Source organism: Anguilla rostrata, chromosome 6 (genome assembly GCF_018555375.3).
Source record: "Anguilla rostrata isolate EN2019 chromosome 6, ASM1855537v3, whole genome shotgun sequence".
Taxonomy (NCBI): Eukaryota; Metazoa; Chordata; class Actinopteri; order Anguilliformes; family Anguillidae; genus Anguilla; species Anguilla rostrata.
Window position 1 is genome coordinate 26,685,353 of NC_057938.1, and position 23,186 is coordinate 26,708,538.

The 23,186-nt window shown below is 39.0% G+C and overlaps 1 protein-coding gene across 1 annotated transcript in view; it reads left to right on the top strand.

Moving 5' to 3' along the window:
* The first annotated feature begins 780 nt into the window (after positions 1-780).
* smyd2a (SET and MYND domain containing 2a) overlaps positions 781-23,186 on the top strand; it is a 43,308-nt gene continuing 20,902 nt past the window's right edge. The window contains exons 1-4 of the mRNA XM_064339263.1: positions 781-1,207; positions 12,456-12,519; positions 15,857-15,967; positions 20,161-20,221. Coding sequence (XP_064195333.1) covers positions 1,035-1,207; positions 12,456-12,519; positions 15,857-15,967; positions 20,161-20,221 — 409 coding nt within the window. The 5' untranslated portion in view covers positions 781-1,034. The remainder of the gene's footprint in view (positions 1,208-12,455; positions 12,520-15,856; positions 15,968-20,160; positions 20,222-23,186) is intronic.

Genomic DNA, 23,186 nt, shown 5'->3' on the forward strand with positions numbered 1-23,186 from the left:
TATAGGTGTAATGCAATGACGGTTTTATGTATGTATGTATTTATTTATTTATTTGGGGGGGGGGGTGGAAGCACCACTGAAGAAAGCATTGCTGTAGTATCAAAGGCATGCCATGCATTTCCTCTGCATCCACCTGTGAAGACTTTACTTTTATGTTCCTGAAATGATGAAAGCCACCTTTATAACATTCTTCATATGGTATTAAAACTCAAATAAAACTATAATTACACCTATATTTCATACTTTTGTTTTTGTGTGTATGACCAGCAGCTCTAATTTGAGACAACTTTGCTTATGGCTGCTTTGAAATATAATGAAGGATAAAACAACTAGGTGAAACAAATAGAAGAAAGAAGAAAAGCATTTCACATGCATTGGTTTTATGCAATAGCCTATATTAGACAGCTGATTAAAAGCAGCAATAATAGGCGCTGCTGTGTTGCTACACTGTTATCCACGTTGTGAGCAGAATGCAACAACCAATTATTTGCGTGTATAACTTATTACATCAGAAAATATACCTAAAAAGGGTAGGTGGGAAGTCCATGAGTCAGTAAATAAACGTCCTGCCATGTGTTTCTTCCACCCATGAACTCTGTCAGCTGATTTCTCTCATTATTTTGCACAAATCACATTTGATACTTTGCAACGCCACTTCTTTTTCACTCAAAGGTGGCGCGCTTTTTTACCGACGATTTCACTGATTGGCTGACCCTTGTGGGTGACGCAAGAAAATTAAACCAATCAGTGAGTAGTAAAAGAGCCTCGTCGTTCCACAGTGCTTGTAATAAACATACGGATGTGGGAGGGGAGCTACCCTAGGGTCCGTAGAAAATCGAGCTGTCTGATAATACCATGCGGCAAGTAATGCACAGTCATTATAGGTAAATGTGACGTTTCTTCGACAGTAGACAGGGGTATTAAGTCCATAATAACACGTGCTGTTTTATTTTGTTGTAACCCCAAACGCGTTATTAGCTGCAGTTTTTAAAGTACTGTATATCCGAAGACGGAAGGAAGACTGCATTAAGAAAATGAGAACAGAGGGTATAGACGGTATTGAAAGGTTTACAAGTCCTGGCAAAGGAAGAGGGCTGAGGGCGACGAAGCATTTCAAAGTTGGGGACCTTCTGTTATCCTGCCCAGCATACGCATACGTCTTGACTATCAGTGAAAGGGGAGGCCACTGTGAATTCTGCTTCACAAGGTATGTCAGTGCGTTAAGTTTCAGCGTGATTCTATTGTCCACTCATTAACAAATGCTGTGTGCGACAAGGTGGCAGAGATATGCACCCTGTCCTCGACGATGCATTTCCACAGCACTTTTCTTTGTGGTCTAGCGGTTACCTTCATCATTGAGGAGTGCAGCCATCATCGCAGTTTGCATGCTGGTTAAAATGAACGTTTGATGTCGATATATTTAATGTTCACCGCCGGCATCCAAATCGGCTCGACGTTTTATAATTTATCAGGTTTCTTTGTTGCAAAACGACGGTAAACCGACTGCAAGTTCTTTTATGGCGGATTAATCCAGGTCAAAACCATTAGAATGTCTGCTGCACGCCAGCACCGGCCTTAAGCCGGGCACCCACCGCACGCGTCGCGTAAGCGTCGCGTAAGCAGCAGGGCGAAGCAGCACGGCGCGACGCGTAGGGTGTCTCCACTGGTTCCGTTTGTGTCGCGCAAAGGCTTGCTTAAAGCTCTATATTCCTAGTAGCTCTCGCAGTCTGCAGTGGGCTTACATCGTGTATTTCACGTTTGTTCAATACTTTTGATTATGGGTTAAGTGAATACTTGGTGAGAGACCTTTTTCATTCTGTTAATTTGGTAATATTTTTTAACACATGTAAATACTTGAGAAAGTAAACGCTTTCAACAATTACCATAAACTTAAATCGCAACGTAGCCTGCATAATAATCAATCTCAAACTGTATTAATTTAATTAATTATTTGCTTGGTTAACAAGCGTGCCAATTTCATGAAGAATATGTAATGATCATAATAATAATAAATAATCCGTAATTAACCATTGGGAATTCCAGTGTTGTCTTGCCATTCACGTCAAAACATTTATAGGATCAGATTTAGTCAAATCAGCTAATCATGAAAAAGACAGTAACAGTTTAATCTTGAAGGGATATGAACACCACAACGCCATGCACACCGGAAGCTTTGAAGTACAAGTGCAATAAAGGCTTGCATACAACTTCATTTATAAAATAGGTGCATTTTCATCGGCAAGACCACTAAATAATCTGATTTTTTTAAAGCTCTGTGGATTATCTGATTTTTATTAACAAGCCCTTTTTGAAAGCACGGCGAACGAAGACATCGGAGAAGTCAAATAGGCTGAGCAATGGTTGGTTAAAACTACCTTCCAACACTCGAGCTAACAAACGGCTGCTCGGTGCATTCACTTCTACGTCATTCAATAGGCTCCGTCTTTCTGTGGTGTATTTTCAAATTTACCCCACCCCCTCCGCAAAATAAGACAGCGAAACTAAGTTTGCCTTTTCCCCAGGTTCCATTTATTTATTTATTTATTTATTTATTTTTACAAAACGAAAAGGCTTGTATTTTTTTAGCTGCTTATAAAATATCTGGGCGGTAACTAGGGACACACCCCCAGTAATATAAGGATGAAATATAAATCAGAGCACGTATACCTAGCATTTTAGAGCATATTTCTGTGTATAAACAGGCCATCGTGACGCGCGACAAGCCGAAAAAATAGAACTGAAGCGAAAAACTACGCTTCAGTTCGCTTGTGTCGCGCGAGCTTCGCAGCCGGTACGCGACGCGTTCGCATCTGGTGGAGACGACGTCGCCCGCTGCCGTTGTAATAACAGTACTTCAACTACGCTTCAGTTACGCGCGTAATACGCGCGTAGTGCGCTCGCGGCCGATACGCGTGCGGTGGGTGCCCGGCTTAAACGCGTCGCGTACCGGCTGCGAAGCTCGCGCGACACAAGCGAACTGAAGCGTAGTTTTTCGCTTCTGTTCTATTTTTTCGGCTTGTCGCGCGTCACGTTGGCCTGTTTATACACAGAAATATGCTCTAAAATGCTAGGTATACATGCTCTGATTTATATTTCATTCTTATATTACTGGGGGTGTGTCCCTAGTTACCTCCCAGATATTTTTTAAGCAGTTAAAAAAAATACAAGCCTTTTCGTTTTGTAAAAATAAATAAATAACTGGAACCTGGGGGAAAGGCAAACTTAGTTTCGCTGTCTTATTTTGCGAAGGGGGTGGGGTAAATTTGAAAATACACCACAGAAAGACGTAGGCTATTGAGTGACGTAAAAGGGAATGCACCGAGCAGCGGTTTGTTAGCTCGAGTATTGGAAGATAGTTTTTAACCAACCATTGCTCAGCCTATTTGACTTCTCCGATGTCTTCGTTCGCCGTGCTTTCAAAAAGGGCTTGTTATAAAAATCAGATAATCCACAGAGCTTTAAAAAATCAGATTATTTAGTGGTCTTGCCGATGAAAATGCACCTATTTTATAAATGAAGTTGTAAGCAAGCCTTTATTGCACTTGTACTTCAAAGCTTCCGGTGTTCATGGCGTTGTGGTGTTCATATCCCTTCAAGATTAAAACTGTTACTGACTTTTTCATGATTAGCTGATTTTACTAAATCTGATCCTATAAATGTTTTGACGTGAATGGCAAGACAACACGGGAATTCCCAATGGTTGATTACGGATTATTTATTATTATTATGATCATTACATATTCTTCATGAAATTGGCACGCTTGTTAACCAAGCAAATAAATTAATACAGTTTGAGATTGATTGTCATGCAGGCTACGTTGCGATTTAAGTTTATGGTACTTCTTGAAAGCGTTTACTTTCTCACGTAGGCTATTTACGAGTTAACGAAATATTACCAAATTAACAAACTGAAAAAGGTCTCTCACCAAAGTATTCACTTAACCCATAATCAACAGTCGTGAACAAACGTGAAATACACGATGTAAAAGCCCACTGCAGACTGCGAGAGCTACTAGGAATATATAGCTTTTACGCAAGCCTTTGCGCGACACAAACGGAACCAGTGGAGACACCCTACGCGTCGCGCCGTGCTGCTTCGCCCTGCTGTTTACGCGACGCATACGCGACGCGTGCGGTGGGTGCCCGGCTTTAGCGTCAGTTTGGCACAATGGGGGTGGATACCTTTTAAAAGTATTTTTAACATGCAGCAGTGACAGCTCTGCTACATGTATAAATGTGTGGCTCTGGGAACCGTGGTCTGTTTAGCTCATAATTACAGGGAAAGGAAGGACTATAGGCCTGCAGGTATTCTCAAATTGCAAACTGTTGAAGAGGAGATACATCGTATAGGCTATTTCGTTGACTAATACCTGGCTAATTCACCCAGGTCATGTGTTGTCTGAGACAAACTTCTCAAATTTTTTGCTTAGAAAATCTAATAAGTAGGCCTACTTACTTTGGGTACATGCTACGCTAGCGCTTGTCTACTTAAAAATATATTTAAAAATATAATAATATATAATAAAAATCTGTGTGTGTTAAGTGTTTGTTATTTGCATGGAACATTTTGTTGGGTTTGTGGAATTATCAGCCCATAATATGCACTGGCTCAGCTTTGCTCTTTAGGGAAATGTACAGGCTTTGATAACTGTAAGTGAAAAACATGACATTAAACCTTGCCATTCCTCCATGTACTGTTTCAGGTGCAAGCCTATTCTTATAGCTTTGCGTGACCTGGAAGATCATCAATGCCTGTCGTAACATACTAAGTAGTACTTGTCCAGATGCATTCCTGAAAATTGAGATTGTGTATTGATAATACAGAAATGATCTAGGCCTATGGTATTTTTATGCAATGGCAGTGCAGTGTTCTTAATTTGTAAATCCGCAATACTCAAATCTGGTCCTCGATGGCGGTAGTACTGCTTGCTGGTTTTCTTTTGTACCTGATAGTTAATTTATTGACTAATGCCTCTGATTGGCCGGACATTTTATTCACCTGGTGTTCCAGGTTAAATCAGTCCTTATTAGAGGAGAAAAATGAAATCTAGCAGTACTACTGGCCTTGACAGCCAGATTCGAGTGTTCCTGTTGTAAATTAATTAATTAATCTCATCTCCTTTTGTCATTGGAAAACACTGAATCAAGAACCGTGGGATTGTTTTGAAATTCGACCTATGAAGTATAAAGTATAAAGATAATTCCACAACAAAACACGTTCTCTCCCTCTGGATAGTTACAAACCACTGTACTTAAGCAAGACTTAGTAATTGATATCTTATGGGCATGTGAGCAAAGGCTCCAGGCAGTTTTTACTCTTGATGGGTAGGAACAGAAGCTGAAGGAGACTTAGGCTAATTGCCACAGATAAAATTCTGGAAAAATGACAGTTAAAATGGAATGCCACAAAAGGATACAAGGTTCCTAATAGGCTAGATTTTGGTAGGTTTGAGTGTTGGGCTTCACTGAATAATGCTGTGAATGATTCGGGTGAACTCTTGGCAACGGATACAAGACTGAATTCCTCAAAAATATGATGGGCACAAAGTGGCTTTTCTTTTCTTTTTTTTTTTTTTTTTTTTTTTTTTAAGATTCAGTTTCTTGATTTTTTTTCAGTAAAAGTGCTCACAAAATGGCACTGGGTATCAAAATACTTTTGTCACAATTAACTGGAGCATTATGTTATTTTTAAAATTAAATGACACGGTTTTATTTATTCCTTTGACAGACATTCCATGTTGCAAATGCATGCTTTTAATAAAACCTATCAGTGGATGCAACAAATGTGGTTTATCTCCTAAGGACTGGTGGCTGTGTGTTCATAATATTATTTTTGTGTTAGAATGTTAAAAATGTGCTAGGCCTTCATCAGTAAGTCATAGTGTACTTTTACTTAATTGTGTGCATGAATTAGACCTGCATTTCTTTTTAAAATAGTACATTGATGAGGAATAGTACATTGGAGGGTTATAGAGTTAGCCTAACTCCTTTGTAGTGCTTCAGTTGGGCCTGTCATTATGCTTGAGCCACACTTGATAGTCATCAGTCACTAGTTATCCCACATTTCAAGAAAAAAAACTTTATTACTGTTAAAAAAAAAGTAAAAAAAGAATACACATCATTGAATGAATGATTTTTAAAAATGTGGTCATTGCATTTGTATGGTAAATGGTACATATGAAATGCAGGGTTTTTCCTGCGTTGAAATGTATTAGGCAGGCTGCCTATAGGAGAAATCGCACAAAGAAAAACCTGTAAAATGATTAGAAATTATCTGTGAATTTGTTGGTACAATTTGGTCATGAATGACACAGCATTTTGAGTTTTTAAAGTTTTGACTGCTTTCAAGTTTACATCTTAGACACGCTAAATTAACAAACGGGTGTCCACTATTGACATGATTTTCAACAGAAACTGCCGACCTTTGTAAATTTTTGTGGTTTTGTGTCTTTATAGGGCAATTCACGGTTTATTTATGCCACATCTGCGGACTAAATAAACGTATAGATTAGCTATTATGTGATGTAATTGACCCTTACCCTTCATGGCTACCAAATTACTGTTTGTATGGACTCACCAATTCATAGCCAGCCTATATCCTGAAGTAGGCATAAATGCTGAGTTTGTTTGACTATGATTGCATCAGTTTTTGGTCTTATGGTGAACTCTTGATGTGTGGAGTTGTAGCCTGGTGTATGCAGTTAAACTGACAATATTGGACTTTTTGTAGAGCTGAAAAAATTTCTGCCATTATTAAATGTGATCACAAAGCAGGCATCATGCATTTAAAGCTACAATATCAAGCGGAATTGTATTGATGCAGTGATCAAACAACAATTGCAATAAAAGAAATAAAAAATACAATGTTATCAACTTTGTTTTCAGCAACTATGTTATTCTAAGTGAAGTGGTGATTATGCTACAGATCTAATAGATTCTGTTAGAGTTGGAAGTAGTGCATGGCAGTGATGTCATTTTATTTATTTATTTTTTGTTGCTCATAAGAACAGCTTGTTCTACAGAGAAAGAGCATTCAGCAGTCGCAAAGAAATTAGATTTTGCCACTGATGTTTACTCTGAGGTGATGCTGCTTGTTGATATGAATATTCATCAGGACATTTAAAAGGTCCCTTAAAGCGACACATGGAAAAAAGCGTGCCTTGTTTACAATTCAATACTGTGATGGTTAATAATAATGCATTTGGTGAACTAAAACTCATCAGCCAAACCACCCATTGTCAGACATTGCATCCCCTTGTCTTTATAAAGGCAGTGTCAGGACAGATACTAAAACAGGAGCACTGTATCTCAGTGAGCTCAGGGACAAATAGCTGCACTGTACAATGAAAACGTGCAAACACACATACATTCTAGCTCACAGGAACAGAGGTGTGGATTCAGTCATTTTTACTTCATAAAGTACTGAAAAAGATTGTCTAGTTAGTTACTGAATAGCGGTTGTTGGAGTAACAGTGCTACAGAAAGGTTTGCTAAAAAAAAAAAAATAGTCCAAGAAGTGTTTACGTTCATTAGCAATGCATCTAGAGCTAGACTGTAACGTTGGTCTTCTAACTTTCACTATCTGTAGATCTATGGGCCCATTTATGCTACACCATTGTTGGAGATTGATCCTACATCCTAAATGTTTTCCCTTCACATACACAAGGACGCTTGCAGGCTTACCCCAGTGAACAAAAGCCTGAACCCAGACATCTCGTGGTGGAAACTTTGGTTGAGATGTTTTGACATAAACAAACCAGGTTAACTCCAGTATAGCATAGTATACATCCTTGTCTAGAAAATTTCAACCAAATGTTGCCTGGTTTCCACCTGAACACCTAGACGGCGTTTTGCTGACTTCATCAAATTTTCACCACAAAAATGTTGACTTTGACATTTAGCATTTGCCAGCTAATAACCACCTTTTTGCAGAGACTCTGTGGTCATTGTGTTTATTTCTATAGAAAACCGTCAAAAGTGCCGAAATCTCGGTGCTGTATGGGTATGGGGCATGCCATCACAATTATTATTAGATTTGTGCTGTGTGTTCATCTTATCCCAAAACACTTTAAAGACAGGGTTGAATCTTAATTATTATTAAAATTAGAATTTGCTAATTCTAATCAATTCCCCACCCTTCACTGCCCCTGTCCTCCCTCCACTCTGGTAACCTTTGATCTCTCTTGGACCCATACAGCCATAGAAGGGCTGATGACTACACCTATCTCTGCAACATGCGAGCTACAGCTGAACCTTTTTATAGAGAAAACTGATTGGAATGTGGGCAAGTGATAGGAGTTGCACAGTGAGGATGTTAAGAGAGCGGAAGTATTTGGCAGCCTTACAGCTGTAGTGTAGTGTACTTGAATGTAGTAATACTAAGATATGTTTTCCATTGTACACACAACAAAAAAGAGCAGCTTAAACCAGAAAATTATGGAGTCTCAACTTGCGACGTTGCTTTTAGATAAATATTGGGTGTCTAAAGATCGGCAAGATATTTTGCACATTATTTTTTAGTCTGTGTATAAGACGCTGATAAAAATATCTAGGTAGTTTGTAAGTATGTGTCTTCGACACAAGCGGGCAAGTGCTTCATTTGAAAACTGCCAAATTTCAGTCACAGATGAAGGATGTGTTTCGTTGGGTCAAGTGTAATATAAATATGTGATTAACCTCCAGATTGTTAGTTTTGGAAGGGAATGTAGACTGTAGGTTAAATGCGTCTGGGTCAAACTAGTGAAATTTCAATAGTAAATTAATTAGACTTTCAGGTAAAAATTCTTTACTTTCTAGGCGTGTTCGGGACATTTTACTTATGTAAGTTGATAGGAAGCCTCAAAAGAATGGCTTCTTGCTCTGATATAGGTTAATATAATTGTACAGTAACTTGATACAGACATACAGATGTGTGTCTTGAATTCAGATTGTGTGTATCATGATCTGAAATGACCTTTTTGTCAGCCAGCCAATATGGCTAAAGGAACAAACCAGCACCTAAACCAGATTTGGTACAACAGCAGTATATGGCCTATGAACTGTGTCACAGTTAACAAGAGCATATGCAATCATTTCACATGGCAATTAACACAAAAGCCTGCTGTTCTTTAGTCAACTTCATACTTATTGTTGAATCTGTACAGTCTGTGAATGTGTCCTTTTGGGTACTCCTCTAGTGTGTCTCCACATCTTGTTTGACTTGCAGTTAGGACTGTGGTCTGAAAACACTCACTGATGAAGTAACTTTCCTGCATTTTCATTATATACTGAAAATTTTGTTTGCCACGAGATGTTCTTTGGAATATCACCAAAATGTATGATACTTAGGCTAGACTGCAAGCCTAAAAAACTACTTCTCTTTGTAAATACAGGGGTCAGCTCCTGGGACACTCAGATTGTCTTTGTAATGGTGTGTGTTTTAAGAGTGTTTCACCTGTGCATGTCTGCCCACCATGTTCTGCCTCAGGGTGAATTTTACTATCTGTGTTCCATTAAAAATGTTTGAGTAGTTAAGAAAAGGTGGACTTATCAACACCCTTCAAAATCCTAACATAGGCTAACAAACCATGTTTGAAGTCAGGAGAAAAAAATAAATCCTAATCTGTTGTAAATACACAAGATTCTAGGTAACATTGAGCATCTTTTAGCGTGCCTGAAACTTTGCCAATTCTGTAAAGATTTTGATTAGAAATAGAAAAAAAATCAGGAGTCTTTGAGCTTGACTTTTTACTTCGGGACTTGAAGTGTCAGGGTTCTGGTGAACAGCGAGGTCAAAGTCTGTCCAGTTATAAAATAAATAAATAAATAAATCATTCATGTTTGACCAAGTTATGAACTGAAAAGCTCTCAGTAGCTTATTTTGACCTTGTACATTAAGGACCATTAGCCTCTGTGTCCTGGCTAAATTCCAAATCTGGGTTTCCCAATCAGATCATCCAATAATCCCCACACGTTCATCTAATCGCATGTGTCCCCTGTGCATAAGGACCTGGTGTCTCTGACATCCCTGTATCCCTATGAGCATGCTGATAATGTATATTGAAATGAGGACCTACTCAGGCAAATAACTGACCACACCAGTATTATTACATGAGTTCATAATAAGCCTCATAAATATAAGCCTATATTAGGGATGTGATCTTTACGTGGAAAATGAAAAATGATTGTGGTATACCTTGTGCGTACCAATACTTGAATAATGGCTAATAATAATAATAGAAATATGAGTATATGGTGAAACAATGCTAGCATAATTTGAAATTGGATTGAACGCCTTTACAACACACACAAATCAGGATTCATGAGTGTATTCAAAAGAAATCAGGATAAATAGCTACATTAAATGTACACGTGTGGATGTTTTTTTTTTTTACAGAGCAGGACTTCAGCTGTGCTCAGTTGCATCAAAAATATGAAGAAACAAGTAATAAGCTTGAAACTGAAGATGATACTGCATTGATAGATTTCTTATTCTGCTAGACTTTTTTGATTTGGCAAAAACTGTTTTTTTTTTGTTTTTTTTAGGTGTTCAGTGTTTTCATGGTGGTTGATTTGGGTTAATGTATTCATATTCCTACATAATGCCTTTGGCTCAGATCAAATCGGTGACTATTAAAAGCACACTCCTGGATACTGAGAACAATGACCACCCATCAAATAAGGGAGCATGGAGCCAGACAGCCAACAGTCCCATAGTACATTACTCCTTTGTGTTTGTAAACAAAGGCCATGGCCAAATTTTTTTTTAAACGGTGAATAATAAAAAAATAATGAAATGAGAGAAACCTTTCTTTCTTGAAAATTTCAAGCTCACAGGTTCTGTTACTTTATTTTAAATTAATGACACTTTTTAAGATGTTTTTCCACATGGAGCCATGGATAACAGATGGTCCAGACAGAGGTAATGGCTATTAACATTTATGGTATGCTCTGAAAGACAGAATCACTTTTTTGGGGTAATAAAACCATAATATTAATGGCACAAATACCACCAAACAGTTGGTGTATCAGATACCACCAAACAGTTTAAGACAGCAAGTGCTCAATCTATGGCATTTTGAAAGAAATGCCTATGGAGGAGAATGGGAGAAGTTACCATGAAATTAGGTTAGTAATCACTAACTGGACAGAGGCAGTTATAAACAGAAAGGTCATACACTGGGAATGAAATGCGAACATATAGCCTACTTTGAAATTCTGTCCTATTCAACTCTGTGAATTTATTCTTTACATGTTAGTGTTATTACATTCACTGAGTTTATTTCCTGGAAATTATATATGGATACTTGGCAGCAAATATAGTTTTGGAGGTAGAGAGCAAGACCTTGGTGACACGAAACACCAGGGCTTTTGTTACTGATTTAACTGTCATGAAGTGGCTCTGCTGGCTAGGGCAATCAGGAATTACACTGGGTGCAACTAGCTAAGTGAGTAGTTCATAAGGGTTGAATAATGCTAATTATCAGACAGTTCAAAATTTCACAAAAAAATTATTTTTTTGGGAGAGAGCTTCTGGGTGGAATATTCATCTGAAGTACTCGTTCTCAGTCGATGTGTGCGCCCCACCCACTTAAATCCTTACCATTTTTGTGCCAGCTGCAACCGGAAGACTTGTAGGACAGAGGGAGGTGGGTTCCAGTCCCATTCTGATATTCCTGTCACAGTGCACAGTAGTGACTCCTCTGGATGATCAAATGCCTGAAATTGTTGGTTACAGGCATTCAGGTTTTTGAGCAGGCAGCCAGGTCAGAAATGGAACCAGCTAGGAGTGGCGGCGGGGAGCCAATTTGTTCCAGTCCCATAATTTTTACTACTTTAACAAATCTTCAATGTGTGCTGTATGAGAGCATTACAGTATGACCTTACTATATCTAAAAGGAGCTGGGCAAACAGAGACCTGTAGTCAGCCATTTAGCCATCACTGGAAAACTTCATGCTCCAGCTGCAGTGGAAAAGAATGACTGATTGAGTTGCCTTATCAGGGCCATTGCAGCCAGATTGACATGCACAATTGACAAAGGTCCTGTGTACTCGTCGATGTGTTCGAAATATGTTTATGCATAAATGTGTTTCATATGTAATACAGATTGCTCGACTTAGGTGGAGCTCTTTTCCTTGACACCCCATTTATCTCAAAATAAAATACAGGCTACTGAATGCACTTGTTTTTAAAATAGGAAAAATTTGCAGCAGCAAATCCACCAGAATAGTTTCAGTCTTTGTTGAAACTTTGTTTCTGCCAAATGATTAGTCCTGCCATGCGGTGGCTGTAGCTGAGGTGGAGTTCAGTGCTCAAATGCTTATATTTACATGGATTGTGGATTTGTGCAATATTGTTTTTCTTTTTCACAGCACTGAATACACTGTGTGCAGCTGATTTCCCTTGCACAGTGATATGGAGGTGTGCTATGTATGACTGTGATTTCCCAGTATGCCTTTCCTATTTTGCACCACAGGAAGGAAGGCCTGTCCAAGTGTGGGAAATGCAAGAAAGCTTTTTACTGCAATGTGGACTGCCAGGTAAGAGGATGCAATTTATTTACTCCTATTCACATTTCTTAGCTAGGTGAACATTTTTGCATGGCCTAATCTTTTCTACAATCCATGAATGTAGAAATGCTATCCCTAAGCACCTAAGCAAGCAGATATTAAAATAAGTGATATGCATAAGTATGAACAGATGTAGCCTATATATAATTTTTCCCCCCATTGGCATCCCTTGGCGCAGTACAGATTGTTTGGCATGAAGTAGTCATAAATTCATAGGAGAAATGTCAGAAGGGAAAGGACACGACTTATCACCAGCATCTGGAGACATTAGCATTCAGTCTAATTATCAGATTTAGTATTTGAGGAGGTCATTATATAATATTTGATCCTAGAAGAATTTCAGTGATTTTGAAGGAACAGGCTGGATATACTTGCTGTAAGGTATACCATGTTTACATTTTGATCTGAAACTTGTGCAATTCAGAAGTGAGCCTTTGATGTGAAGGAACGTTTTATGATGATTGAACATTTTGAAATATAGTCGCAAGCAGCGATGCTGGGGGCTAAGCACCTAGGGTGAGTTGCAATTTGTATCTTTCTGAGATTTTTGAAAATACTTAAATTAAATTGTGCAACAATTTAGTTGCCTTCATGCCACTCTTGTGTTGCTGGGGTGCACTGTATGCTGCAGTGAGGGTGAGATGAGCCTGGCACATGCACACACAAGGTCCTCACGATGCTGGAGCACCAGCCCATTTGCCCCTCTGGAGCAAAAGTGCCCCTTTGCATTGAGGATTTTTGCCCCTGTTGCCTGCTGCCTTGCCTTTCTGGCTGTCCAGTTCTCGCCCCGCAAGTGCTCTTGTAATATGAAATGCATGTGAAGCACTGCCGGGACGATTGAGCAATATGGCCGGCTTGTAGCAATCCTCAGATTGTGAATTTGGGGAAGGGATGGGAGCCTCATGAGTGACGGATGTAAAAGGCACGCTGTCTATTTGAACTGAATTTTATCAGAAAAGTTGTTACTTAAGCGAAATTTACGTTGCAACTTGTACTTTGTCATGGACCTCAAACCTAGTCCAAAGGCCATCTATACCAGCTTTGGTGTGTATTGGATCTATTGGCACATCTGTAAAATTCTGTTGTTATTGTTCCACCTTGGGTGGTCGTGGCACAAAATTTAATACACATGATCTATAGGGGCCCCTTTTCAATTTATATACTTTTATACAAAAAAACTTATATACAAAAATTTGAATAGATGCTGGATTTAAAGGAAGTGTGGTGAAATGCATTTTCCACAATGTATGCATATTCATATTTAATTATCTTGAAGAATCTGGGGCTGTGGGGGATGGGCTTCTCAGTTGGAGAGGAGCTCCAACTCCAATACAATTTGGCTTCATGGAGCCTATGCAAAGTAGTATTCTGTAAAAAGCGCCCCTACATGCCTTTATTGCATTATGACACTGCAAGCCCGTTGGTCCGCTTTATGCCTACTATCATCCCCTGAAGTATCCCTGCAATCAATGTCAATTTATGGCCATATGCATATTTTTGGCAAGGTCAGGCATTTTTGCTAAATTTATATTACAGTCCAGTGCCCTCTGGACATATTAATATTTCCTTCACAATTTAACACAGGGACATACTGAAGACCATATCGAATTTGACAAACATTGTAGGGGAAGTACAAAATGGTGGAAAACATCTTGCATGTCTTGCTGCAAAAACCAATTGCCCTCCGGGGACAAATGAAGTAATGTACAAGTAATGTACAAGTAACAAGTAATGTATGCAAACTGTATGTTTACATTGTTTAGATTTAGATAATACATTCAGCAAATCCAAAGAGTTCATTGTAGCAACTTACCAACCAAATTATGAATAGGGATTTGTTGTAACTGAGCCAAAAGTCTCATATTCTTACAGTTGCTATGACAATCCATGCATAAGGCATGTTTTGTTGTGCCCTCGCCAAGTACATAACTGTTCTCATTTGCTAACGAGGCAATGCACGCTTCAGTCCCAGGTTTTAAGATCCATCTTAGAATGCTGATGGTCTGTTACATCTCATTATCAAATCACTTCAAACAAGCTAACAGACTTGGATTTACTGCTTGACCAATGTGTGCCTGGTTTCCCGAAATAGATTTCCCAGGCCAGGGATAGCACTAAGGTTGTAAATGCACCTTAATAGGGCAAGGGAAGGGTGGGGCTGTTAAAGGGATCTTATGGTCTAGAGGTCACAAAACGTAACACAGGGCAGGTGACCAATGACATGGTGGCAGTAGTCTTGATGTGGTAATAGAAAGTTGCTGTGAATTTTAAGTCTAGCAGAGATCCCTCGTCATTTTTCTGTAGATGTCCTACTATATGCCAACCAAAATTCTTTGCAGTGCGGCAATTCATGGAAATAATAATAATAATAGCAGTATAAACAACAACGGTGACAGCAGTAATGTTCGCTACAAGGCTTTGGGTGACATTCTTATTGTGACTGACAGTAATGATGTATTTGGCTCATCTTGCTTAGAAGTAGGTTCCAGCGCATGGGTGGTCCCTACAGTTTACCACTGAATTCTGAACATTTCAGTGCTGTTGAGAGCATAGGACTGACATCCCTATCGGGAGGTGCACAATTGACCATAGCATTGCCCTGGGAGGAATAGCCACCAGGATTTTCCAACTGTGTCAATAATTTTGTACTGTGGCAAATCACTGCTGACAACTGCACAGTTTCAAATTTAAAAGTCACTCATCAGTGTGCTTTTCTCAGAGTTGATAGTTTGTATGGAACATGCATCTGTATTAGTGGTACATTTCTGGTACGATTGGAATAGTGATACTTTAATTAAAATAATATTGGATTACATTAATATAGTGCTTTCTGTGATCTTGAAGCACTTTAAAGCAAAGGGGAAAAGTCAGCCACCACCAATATCACAGCTGCCATTTTGCATCAGAACACACACCACACATTAGCTCAAGTGGACACAAAGGGACTTGCTGAGCCAGCTGAACTGAAGGATGACCATTGGCAGGTGGAGAGCCAGGTTAGAGATTTTGCCAGGACACCAGGGACCCGCCCAACTCCTTGCGATTAGTACCATGGGGTCTTTAATCGCCTCAGTGAGTCAGGACCTCAGTTTAGCTCTGATTCATACATTCATGTCAGCTCCTTTCAATCAAAGGTTTTGTACAGGCACAATGTACAACAAATGAATGTAAGCGGAGGCCAGATATGTCTGCTGTCTGCATGGCCACTGACCAGTCTTGATATGTGTGTGTATGTGTTTGTACAAGAGGGTTTACGGTGGGTGTGTAAAGCATGCTCATATCTTGTGCTGTGTGCTTCTTTCCTCAGAAAGGAGACTGGTGTATGCACAAGCTGGAATGCTCAGCCATGTGCGCTTATGGAGACAACTGGAGCCCATCTGAAACAGTCAGACTGACAGCCAGAATCATTGCTAAGCAGGTGAGGGCAGTGACATATACCTATGTCATTTCTTGATGTACAGTGAGCTCCATAATGTTTGGGACAAAGACACAATTTTATATTTGCACTCAAAGAATGCACATGTGGTTAAGGTGCGGAGTTTCTGCTTTTATTATAAAGGGTATTTTATACATTTTGATTTCACCATGTAGAAATAACAGCACTTTTTATACATAGTCCCCCCATTTCAGGGCATCATAATGTTTCTGACAAATTGCTTCACGTTTCTGATCAGTCTGGTGGATTCAATTGCTTCTTTAGTGCAAGTATGAGAGCTTTCAGTATCTAGTCTTGATTCTGGGCTTTTGATTGCCTTTAGAGCATGTTATTGGCACTTGTCAGCATAAAGAGTTGTGCTAATTAGCCGTTTCGAACATTATTAAGAAAAAAGAGATCACTGGTGAGCTCAGTAATATCAAAGGGCCTGGTAGGCTAAGTATTAATAATACTGCATACACCCACTAGCCAACCTTTTTTTGTGTATGTGTAGTACAGTTCTATATCTACTGTTAGGCAGAGCTACTAGCTTAACTAGCCTACATTTTCCAGTACCATGTGTATAGTTTCTATGTCTAAAGTACAATTGTAGGCTAGCTGTATTGGCCTAAAAGTAAAATCGTTAGACCAGCATCATATCTGGACAAAGAAAAATCCCAGTTTAGATTTAAAACCCCATTACTCATGGGATATTGAAAGCAAAACCAAAAATGGAGCAAATTGTGTCACCACCACGATTGCCCTATGCTAACTGCATTGGCAAAGTTTGTTACTAACATGTAAAAATGTAAGCCAAATTGTATAGAAAAGCAATAGACCAGTATCATATGTGGACAAAATCCCAACTTTTAGATTCAAGCCATTATCCGTCGGATATTGAAAGAAAAATTCACATTTCACGTCAATCAAGTGCACCTGTTTGTCAGGTAGAAGCCGTAGGGAAGAGGGATGAAAATGGGAAGAATTAGAATTTTAACTAGTGTATTTTTTAAATTCTTAAATGTAAGAAGTTTGGAACCACCAGGATTCTTCCTAGAGCTGGCTGCCTGGCCAACCTGAGCAATTGGGTGAGAAGGGCCTTGGTCAGGGAGGTGACCAAGAACCTGATGGCCACTCTGACAGAGTTCCAGAGTTCCTCTGTGGAGATGGGAGGACCTTCCAGAAGGACAACCATCTCTGCAGCACTCCACCAATCAGGCCTTTATGGTAGAGTAACCAGACGGAAGCCACTCCTCAGTAAAAGGCACATGACAGCCCGGAGTTTGCCAAAAGGCACTTAAAGGATTCTCAGACCACGAGAAACAAGATTTTCAGGTGTGATGAAACCAAGATTGAACTCTTTGGCCACAATGCCAAGCGTCCTGTTAGGAAGATTGTGTAGGCTACTTGATATCCTGCACAAACACAATAATTTACCACGATAATACATGGTGAAATGCAATATAAAACTACTGAAAAAAGACCAACTCACTATATCACGACCGCTCAGACTCAATACCACCTACTACTGCACATTGGGCTGAGGCTAGCTAAGGCAGGCAGACTCCCTTTTGTTACGTAGGCTAATATGACGCGATGTTGAAAAAAAAGGCGTTTTTAGGAGCTTTGCTCAAAGCGGCCACTATTTCCTCTGAACTTGTGCCCTTATGTCTTGTAAAAATTATTCAATTCTGCATTAACTTTTCAAATGGTCATCTTCAGACAAGGTTAAGTAAAAAGAATTTGAATTTGAATTTCGAAAAGAATTTTACCTGCAATATGCACTGTAACCAGCTATTGTTCCCACCCATTATCTCCCTGTGAGAAGTGTGAAAGTTCAAGTTCTTTCATGGAGATTTTCTCTGCTACTTGATCTTAGGAGTACCAACATCCAAATAAGCATATCTTCTTCAACTGTTTGAGTGATTTACACTGATTTCAGTGTATTACACATCATTTGAAAGCTTGCAATCTGCACTTTCATAATCTGTAAAAAACTGAAAAATGACCTTGCTCTACTTGAGGACCAAAACACCAGCACCTGTCACATTTATCTTTATGAACATGTTTTGTACATAGAAGCTCTGGAAAAGGACGCCTTTTTACTGAAATACAGAGGTTAGCCAAAAAGAGAATAGGAAAATATAGATTACTTGTTTTGTGGGGTTACTAATGATGTTAATGGTGGCCAGCTATCCTAGCAGGCTAACTAGCCAAGAAATAGCAACCACTATGCTGTTAAACACACACACAGTAACCTTTGGTACAATACCAGGGTTTCCATGGTGTGACAGTAGAGGGACGAAAAAGTGAAGCGAAGAAAATGAACTCTGAAAGTTGTTTCTAGCCTCTATACCTTCCTCTTTCCTCTGTAGTCTTATGAACGGTGCGATAGGCATTGTGAGTGGGGTAGCTAGCAGCATTGGCTCCGCCCCGCTAGCTAGCTAGCTTACTGCCTAATAAGCAATCTGTTCTTATTGAGAGGTGGCTAACGTTAACTAGCTAGCTTGCCAGCGTGGCTACTGTCATAACCACCTGCTGGTTGAATTTTATTTTGAACAATTGTTATCATGCTGTGACAAAGTAGTGAGTGCCACACAACAACTGTGACAATTTTATTTATGTTAAATGCATATAACTAATCTAAACTTCATTACGGTCAAGGAGTTTTTGATCCAGGACATGTGTAGTTTCACCTGTTTTATATATGGAATCTCTCGGTATTTTAGTTCAAACTAAAAGAGAACAACTTTATTTTTGCCAAGATAATTATATTTGTGGCACTTTATTTCTACATAAATTAAGAATATAATTTATTCTTAGTATTGTTAATGGTACAAGTGTCTTGCTTCATTTAAACCATTTTCCAAGTCTCTGTGATGCTCACATCTGGAGTTATAAGGCCTTAAATAGAACACCCCCTAAATTGGCGAGGATTGGCCAGATTTGGCATGTGCATGAGGGGTTAAAGTACAACATGTGCCTGTCACAGCAGATTAGAGTCTGGTGCTTGCATGCCATAATCCAAAATTGTGACGGATTTTGGAAATAAACATGGATAAGTAAATTTCATATGCACTGAAGACATTCATAACCCAGAAAGCAAAGACGGCAAAGGCCTCTTTCTGGAATCAAGTGCTGGTTGTAACATTATCTGTGTCACAGGCTTAAGGTTTAGAGCCTGCAATTTACAGTATGAGTTGAGTGAAAGTGTATAACTTGAGTGTTCTGGCCCCACACTGTCACCTGCTACTGTGATGACATTTTCTTTATGATGTATATGTATATGACAATCTGGTGAATGCACATGTTTATATTTTTATTATACTGTTAACTTACTGTGGATAAGGACGTCTACTAATTGAATCCAGTTTTTCTTGCTAATGTGAGCTGTGCAAGTTTGTTTTTCAGTTGCAGTTATATTAAATAATTAGATCATAGGTCAAAGATGACAAAATGGCTTGCTGCTACTTTAGTTAGGCATCCAGAGGTGAATATGCATTCAGTACACTATTAACTGTACAAGAGGTGCATAAAATAAAACAAGATGTATGCTCGATGCTGCAAACAGGTAGCTTGTTAGCTTGCCAGAGAAGCAGTTATTCTCCATTTATAATGTGTAATATCATGAGATAGCTCCAACAGCAACACACATGGGGGAAGATTGAACAGACTCTTCCCAAGCTGCTCCTCCCCAAAATAGGAACAGGGTTCTCCCTGTGATGACACTTGACAGTCTGCCCACTTCCAACAGAGCGGATTCAGGACATACTTAACATATGGATACAACAAAGAATGGTTTCTAAAATCAATCAGTATCATCCTATAAACTAAATTTGTAATGTTTGAGAGAGCCTTTAATTATATTTACAGAACATCAAATATATGAAATATACATGACACCTGGTGCCTTTTCACACAAAGGGGTTTGGTAAATGCATGCATAATGCTTTTTCATTATATTGTATTAGGCTAAATATTATATACATTTATTAAGCTTTTTTGATATACATGTATGTCACATGTCTGTTGAATAACATATTAAAGAGATATGCATGTCATTTTCTGAAATTAAATTCATATACAATTTAATTAATAGGATTAATTATCTTTAATTTAGTGACATGCGATGCTAGATATTTTTGGGGAAAGTGTTTCACAGTATTTTTGACAAATAATCCTTTTTCGGTTTACAGAAAATGCAGGCAGAGAGGAGTGCATCGGAGAAGCTGCTGTTGGTGAGGGAGTTTGAGGCTCGTAAGTATGACTAATTCTAAATCTGCTATGTGGTTTTGGGAGAGATGGAGAGCTACTAGCTACCTCCCCTGCCAGGTTTATGCCTCTGCCCGGCACAAGCAGTGCAACACTGAGCATTAAATCCTCCCAGGATGTTAGCAATAGTATTTAACCAATTGTGTCAACTTGTTGAAAGCAGGATTACAGTGGTGGTGGAAATTTAAACTGATGATTCAAACAAAATCAGAGAATCACCCTCAAACTTGCCTTATCAGCGCAATTCTTTACTGGAATGTCCCTGATGTGCCTGTTGTTGCTACAGTGCTGTTCCTAAACTTTAAGGTCAGAGTGTGTTGAGTTCTCAAGACCTAACAAACTGTGTTTTGAGATGAAGAGATCCAATTGTTGTGGCTATTTAATAGGATTGTTAAACCTATGTGCAAAGGCTTTGTTTTCATTGAAGTGCAACCACAGCAATGCAAGAAAACCGACTGGTAAATTGTGTGTATCTCGTAGTAATCTCGTAGATTTCCGTTTTGTTCTCTCTGGCGGTACCAATGGCGAGAAGCGGTAATTGCAGGTGTGTTTTTGGACCTCATTTCCCAACTTCCAAACAGTGTCGCCTGTGTGTGACATCAGTCAGCTGGCACCTGGGCCACGGTAACTATAACACTTACTATTTACTGAATAAAAATGGTTAGAAAAGTAACTTTATGTACATACTCATTCATTGTCTAACATTAGGCTAACTTAAGCTGTCTTTACACTGCCGAGCCGGGTTAAAATGCTGTAGCGGACCTGGGGTAGAATTAGTGATGATCAATTTCCACAAATGTTCTTTATCCACCTTTTGCCCGGTATGAACATCTTTACACTGCAGAGAAAAATCTGCGGGATTCGCTGTGGCTCGTACAATTATGTATCTCGTGCACAATAAACATTGTCTTTCTCGTGAATGATTGTTGTGTGATATTTCTGAAACAACTGCCTTGCAAAATGTTACCCCTGGTGTTTCTGGTTTTGCTAGCTAAACTGTTAGAGAATAAAGCTGAGCTGGGTGTTAAATTAGCAATCAGAACAAGAAGAATAAAACAAAAACAAAGGATATTTAATCAAAAAAGGCATCAAGGCTGAAGGAGCATATGAGGAAGCGTAATAAAATAACAACGCTAATCCATACTGCTGTATTTTTTTTATTTAGTTTTCTCCGGCTTGACATTTTTACACAGAAATCAGACCTGGCTCTGCTCCACCTATACCCCAAGGTTAATGCTCTGTGTATATTATCATATATTGATGAACTTGATGGCAATGTAAATATGTTAATATTGTAAATAATGTAAATAATGTTAGCTACCATTAAAAAAAAAAAAATTGTTAGCAGACATTAGGCTAGATTATGTTAATTACATTAGCTAGCTAGCTAACGCAATGTTACCTGATATGAGAGATGGCTACTGACTGTGCACAACATTGTCTAAACTAATGTTGCCTTTCTTGAAATGGTCCGGTAGCTAGCGTTAGCTGTGCAAATAACTATGTAATTTAGTAATGTTACATTGTCATCAAATGTAATACAAAATCTACATCAACAAATAATGACCGCTCCTGTTACACAAAAACTTTTTAGGATTCCATAACACTAGCAGACACCGGAAAAAAACATTACGCCTCTCGCACTCACAAGTGAGTTGAAGAGAGAGCCTGTTGCATTAGCTCCGCTTACCCTCTCTGGCGGACCAACCACTGATGGGTGGTGGAAAACGCGTCGCTAACTGTGCGCCGCTTGTGATTTTTTTCCCGGGAATGTCGCCACAGACACCCAGTTCTTTAATCATAAATTATAATAATAATAACAATATAAATTAATATAATAATAGTAGGCTCAATCACCATTGTGTTACCTAATTCAGCAATATATAGTGACTTAATAGACATTTATTTTAATGAAAATCTTTGAGATATCCAGCAGCAGTGAGGACATGGAGGAAACATATGGCTCGGACTTAGCCATGTTCAGCTTAAGCTATTGGTCCTCCGTCTAGCATGAGATGTACTTCAGGCAAGCTGAAATACAAAGTGAGACTGACTGAGTGACTGTCAGTATAGAAATTGTTTGAGAAGCCATGGCAGGAATTGACAGACAATCAGGACGTTTTTGGGCATGGCAATCTTTTTTGTGTGGGGATGGGTGGGGGTGGCTACAGAGGCTGTGGTTTTGGATCAGCAAAGTGTTTGTTGCTAGCAAGCTTCCCGCTGAAATGGCCCAGATACTGCGAAGCAAAGCAGACAGGGCTCATTCAAGAGTTAGATTTAGCCTTGGAATTACTTTCCCTTGATAGTGTCAGCTGAAGTTTGCCAAAGGGATGAAAAGCAATGTAGAGTTGGCTTGTTGTCTGTTGTACCTGTCAGTAAAGTTATCTCAAGCTATCCAGTTAGGGTTGCCAGATGTTCAGTTTTGCACCGTGTCCGGTTTTCAAATAATTTGTACATGTCTGGATCGTGTCTGGTCTGAGTAATTAATGGGAGTAATTTACTAGTAGTTTCTAATGAATTTGTATGTCAGTGCCTCGGTCGGGTACTCGACCTGACCTCAGGGTGAGTGGGTGGGATTGAAGACAAAGTAGGAGACTTCTTTGATTGTAAATTCAAGTCTAAAAAATCCTGCATAGTATGCCTTTTAAGCAGGGGTTTTCCAACTCAATTCTGAGGACCTACTGCATATGGTCTTTTGTTTGTTTTTTTGTTCCAGCCTCTTCTGAAGGATGATTTAACCTCAACAAGTCAGAAATGACTATGTATACCATGAAGGATAAATGTACCACATTGACATTCCAGGACTTTCAATTAGTCAGATCAACTTATGCTAATGCTCTGTAGTTCTATAGTATGACAAACGATTCTGTTAGAGGTCACATTTTTAAACTAATATTTTAGACTGATATTTAACTGATTCTGGACTGACATTTTAGTCTGATAGGTGAAC